Source organism: Fukomys damarensis, unplaced genomic scaffold (assembly GCF_012274545.1).
Source record: "Fukomys damarensis isolate Sample0158 unplaced genomic scaffold, DMR_v1.0_HiC HiC_scaffold_20, whole genome shotgun sequence".
NCBI classification, from domain to species: domain Eukaryota; kingdom Metazoa; phylum Chordata; class Mammalia; order Rodentia; family Bathyergidae; genus Fukomys; species Fukomys damarensis.
Genome location: NW_022900932.1, coordinates 37081665 through 37086744, shown reverse-complemented (window position 1 = coordinate 37086744; position 5080 = coordinate 37081665). Strand labels below are relative to the sequence as shown.

The 5080-nt window shown below is 39.5% G+C and overlaps 1 protein-coding gene across 3 annotated transcripts in view; it reads right to left on the bottom strand.

The window, feature by feature from the left end:
* Positions 1-5080, bottom strand: part of Papss2 (3'-phosphoadenosine 5'-phosphosulfate synthase 2) — a 56045-nt gene that overhangs the window by 20310 nt on the left and 30655 nt on the right. For all 3 annotated transcript variants that reach the window (XM_010604982.2, XM_010604983.2, XM_010604984.2), the window contains exon 7: positions 4011-4122. In XM_010604982.2, the coding sequence (XP_010603284.1) occupies positions 4011-4122 (112 nt within the window). The remainder of the gene's footprint in view (positions 1-4010; positions 4123-5080) is intronic.

Sequence of the window (5080 nt, the reverse complement as noted above, 5' to 3'; positions counted from 1 at the left end):
TTTTTTTTTTTTTGAGACAAGGTCTTAGTATGTAGTTCAGGCAGGACTTCAACCTGATGTCTAGCCCAAGCTGGCCTCAAAATCACAGCAATGCTCTTGCCTAAGCATCGAAAGTGCTGGGATTACGGTTGTGTGCCACAATACCCAGCCGCGTGTAACGTTTCTGACAGGAGTGTCTATGACAACCCTGCAACTGTATTTCCAGCGACAGATACAGTAAAACAATACATTGATATGAAGCTTGGTCTTTGAATAAGTAATTCATGTATATGTCTAACAAATGATTTGCTTTTTGGTTTTTGTTTTGTTTTGTTTTGTTTTGTTTTTGGACTGAGTAGAAAGAGCTATTTTTATTTTTAAATTCAAGGGAAATGTGAACCTTTGAGAAAGTTAAAACTAACAAAATGCTTTTTAACAAACATGGTAAGAATTTTAAAATGTTGCTTGAGGATTGTAGGTGACTAAGAAATTTGTAGTTGTTTGAAGATAGATAAAAGTGGCCATATGTCTGTGGCTACAAAAAACACTTTTTACATTTTTCATGATGTGTCGCAAATCTTCACAAATTGGTTAAAATTAAATGTTATATATATGAATGATATCTTGTCCCACCTTCTGATATATAAATACATTATTTCTTAAGAATTTCACCCTGTGTCCTTGGCCCCAAAACCATCAGTTAAGTCAGGCCCTTCCGAGAGACTGACGTGGTGTCAACAGGGTATTTCTATCAGCATCCTCCAGGTGCCCTCGATGCTGCTGTCCAGGAGGAAGCAGAACAAGCCCGCATCCTAGAGAGGCTCTTCCATTGCATCTGTTATATATATATATTGCCTATACATTGCCTTGGATTTCACTGGAAAGTTCTTTGGTTGAAAACGAAGTCACACAATCACTGACATGATGTGAAGAAACCAGCATACTTGGGCCCAGAGGAGGAACTACGCTGTCTGTCCATTAGGCACACATCTGTCCTCACAACCACTTTATCTCTGGCAGGTAGACAACCCCTGGCATATGGGGGCAATTGAGACTTTGTTGCTGGCTGATGACCTTCCCGTCTGCACTACTTCAAGCTGATGTGCCTGTGGGTAAGCCACTTAGTTTCTTCAAGACTCCCAGGTTCTTTGAACTGTATGCAGTTGGGGTTTGTTCATATCATCCAACATTCACAGAACATTTACTATTGGAAGGGCATTCTTTTACACTTTTAATATCCCGGTGAGATGTATACTTTAACATCCCTATTACAGACGAGGGATGAAACCCAGAGAATTTAAGTAATTTTGCCCAGGTTCATCACTAATCATTGACATACAAACCCATCCAGTCTGACTTTTGCTGCTCACACTCTTATCCACTATGACATTCTGTCTCCACTTAGACCAAACTAAACTGAGATACAGGGAGTGGTAGAGGTAGGCAGGACACCATTTTTCCTGATCTCTCTTTTTATTAATGGACACATATAAAAACTGAGGAAGGCTCTGGAGGGTGGACACAGTGCCTTGAATCCTGATTGAGGACACTGGTTGCAGAGGCAGATGCTGCAGTCAGCAGAGAATTCGCATAAGGAAAAAGATGTCTTACAGGGTCCCATAATCTGGGTCTTCATGTTGTAGGGCCTATGGAAACAGTATAACATTTGGTGTCGAACTCCTCCAATTAGCCACACTGGAGCCACAGAATAAGGAGATCCATACAGATTACAATAGTAATTCTGTGGGACTCAAGCAACCACCTGGGGTCTTCAACTGAGATTAACACAGAGGAAGGGAACATTCTCCTTTCCACTTGAGAAATAGTCCGCAGACTGCCATTATCCTACCAGGGACCAAATGTTTAGTGGCTGAGTGATTCAACAGGAGCTGTACAACTGTGGACACTCACATACTCTGGGAACTCCCAAAGATACCTGGGCTTAAGCTAGGGAAAGAACTGGCACTTCTTATGAGCAGGTACGGACTTAGAGGCAGGGAACTCAAGTAGTAATGGGAAAGTGAGCTCATTCATATCCCCAGGCTGTGGGCTTGGGGACACACATCTGGATTACGTAGCAAGTAGGAACAGTGGTAAGCATTTCATCTACCTCAAGCTAGAAATTAGTGAGCACCAAATTAGAAATTAAAAAATCAACATGTTTTGCCCATGAATGAAATGGAAATGGTGTGAGTGAAGAAGAAAGATTTTGCCTAAATTATTCAGATGGATTGTCTGTATTAGCAATTGTTCATCATTTGGGCCACAGAGTCTCTTAAAAATTCATCAAAAGCTACAAATTCTTAACCAAGGAAAGTGCTCAGTTCGTCCCTCCTCAAAATGCCAACCACTTTTGTGTACTGAAGATGTTTGTTGTTCCCCCAACTTGAAGTCCTAGGCTTGAGGTGAAGGACTTCTAATTTCAACATTGACCTTTGCAATTATGTCTACCACCTTGGTATCTTTTTTCATGGCACAAATACTTATTGAAGGTCAACAGCTTTCTCTGTAATGAGTCCCACTCTTTCAATGCAGTTCTATTGTCTAACTGCCACAGCTCTAGTTGGCATGTTCATAGTCAGCCTCTTATTTGCGGCTGGCTGCTTGGTTCAGCAACACTTACTAGATGCAGCCTGTGTTGAAATCAAAACATCGGGATAAATGTTAGCCTTCCCTGTATAGCTATCCAGACATCTTGCATTCTATTGGAAAGGACCTCAAGAGAACAGCTTGGTGTAGAAGCAGTGTTGGGCAGACAATTGGGAAACTATGGACTCTGGTCTTGGGTCCTCACTTATGAATGATATAAACTGAAGCAAATCCCTTAACCTAAAGTAAGTTTTCTCGTCTGTAGAGTGGATTATAATAGCTCTCTATTTTCTAGGACTTTTTAAAGGATCAAATGAAATAATACCTGAGAAGATGCTTTGAAAATAGAGAAATGTTGTATATAATATATTATTATTATTGTTGAGGAAAGCTAGTGGTTTTATGGAGTGTTATTTAATCTGAGAAATGAAGGCCTCAGGTTGGGCAGCATGAACAGTTGTACCACAGGAAAAAGGGAAGAGGGTCCATTCTGACCAGCTTTGAGTTCTCATTCTGGCTTCATGCCCTGTTCCCCAGGCAGAAGCACAAGCCCAGGACATGAACATCTTTCCAAAGAAAGAACATATGATTTGGTATTTCCTCCTACAAGGTCTGGAGCCCTGTTCAGTATCACAAGTTTGGTATAACTCAACAGCAGTTCCTCGAGGCCTTGAACTAGATGAGTTATATTTGATAAGAGTTCTAGAAAGAAATTAATCATACACATAGGTCTGGAATTCTTCTGAATAACTCATGCTTCTGACATTGACCAAATCTGTTTTCTCAAAGCCAGTAGCTTGTGCCCAGAAGGCTACCTTAACATTCACTCCTCTGTTGAGAGTTTAGGGCATGAAGCCATCCTAATATTTGTCCCACATGGGTAGGAACCTAGACACTCTGTTATCCACCAAGGAAAGTAGCTGCTGTGATACTGTTTGACAGAGCAACATGAAGGACAGGAGGTGCCTTGGGACTCAGTAACTACTCAGAGTGTGTCTCAGTTGTCCCTGGTGCTCCCCAGAAGCCAGTGGACAGTGATGCTTCTGACTGCAGCCATGCTTCTGGGTTTTGTTGTTGTTGTTGTTGTTTTTGGTACCGGGGATCAAATTCAGGCCTTTGCACTTGAGAGGCATGTAGTGCAACAGTGCTTCTGAAGGGACAGCAGGACAACCAAAGAACAGGCAAAGGTGAAATGGACTCAAAAAACCTCTTTCTTCAGTCAGCTAGTTTTAGAATATTCAGTAATCCTTCAAGAATGACTTTCCCCCAAGAAAGAACGCTAAAATGAAAGTTTCACATAACAGAATTAAGCACAGAAAAAATGAGCTAAATATTTTTGCAGTAAGATTTACAAACCAAAGATTAATGGTTTCTGTTCCTATGCAAACTTCTAGAAGAGACTTTTTGCTTTAATATTAAAGACTAAGAAACAACAAACATACCATCGAGCAGGGTGTCAAAGTGTAGGGTTTGCAAATACTCCTTCTCCCGCATAAATCCTTTGAGGGGAGTGGCCCAGCCTTCACTCAGAATTTGAACCCACTGGAGATCCAGCTGCAAAATACAAAAAAGCAGGTGAATATTTCCATAAATTCTATTTCTCAGGCATCTGGCCTCAGGACAGTTCTTTCTTATTCAATTGGCAGGAGGATGAGAGCAGAACCTTTTAACTCCTAAGCGTTTCCACAAGTTATGCTGACCTGTGATGTAAGAGTCAGGTAAGTTAGGTAAGTTTAAGCTTGGAACTTTCCTATAGAAGAGTGTCAAAAAGACACAAAATTAAGATGATATATTTGAACATTTGAGGCTGTATCTATTCCCATAATGTGCAACTGAGTTGAAATTTTGCTTTGTTCTTTTTTCCCCACTAAAATTCTGGTTTGGTTTTATATATATGTGTGTGTATATATATGTATATATGTGTGTGTGTGTGTATACATATATACATATGTGTGTATATATATATATACGTATATAAATATGTATATATATACATATATACATATGTGTATGTATATATATATACATATACGTATATAAATATGTATATATATATTTTTTTTTAACCAGATTTACTTATTGGTCATTTGACTGAACTGAGGAAACCACTAACTCAGAGATGAAATCCAAAACTATTAGTAAAATACTGAAAGCTTTTCAAGCTCTGGCCACTCATATTCATGGAGGGTCTCTTATTCACCAACAATAAGCACACTTATTGTGTTTTACTGCCCGCCTGCAAAATTCCAGTCATACTTTAAAACCCAGCTCATGGTCCATTACTCTAAAACTATTTCTATCATCCCTATGACCAAAAGAATGAACCATTGGATCTTTGAAGTTCTCTACCTTGCAGGTCATTCTGCTATTGGCTTTTTAAAAAGCCACACACAGAGCAGTTTGCTGGGGTTGTATCTTGCATCTTCCATGCAATAAAATTAGTGCAACCAAGTTTGTCTCCCTTTTTCCTCAGGCTGGATTCTTTTTTTTTTTTTTTTTTTTTTTTTTTTTT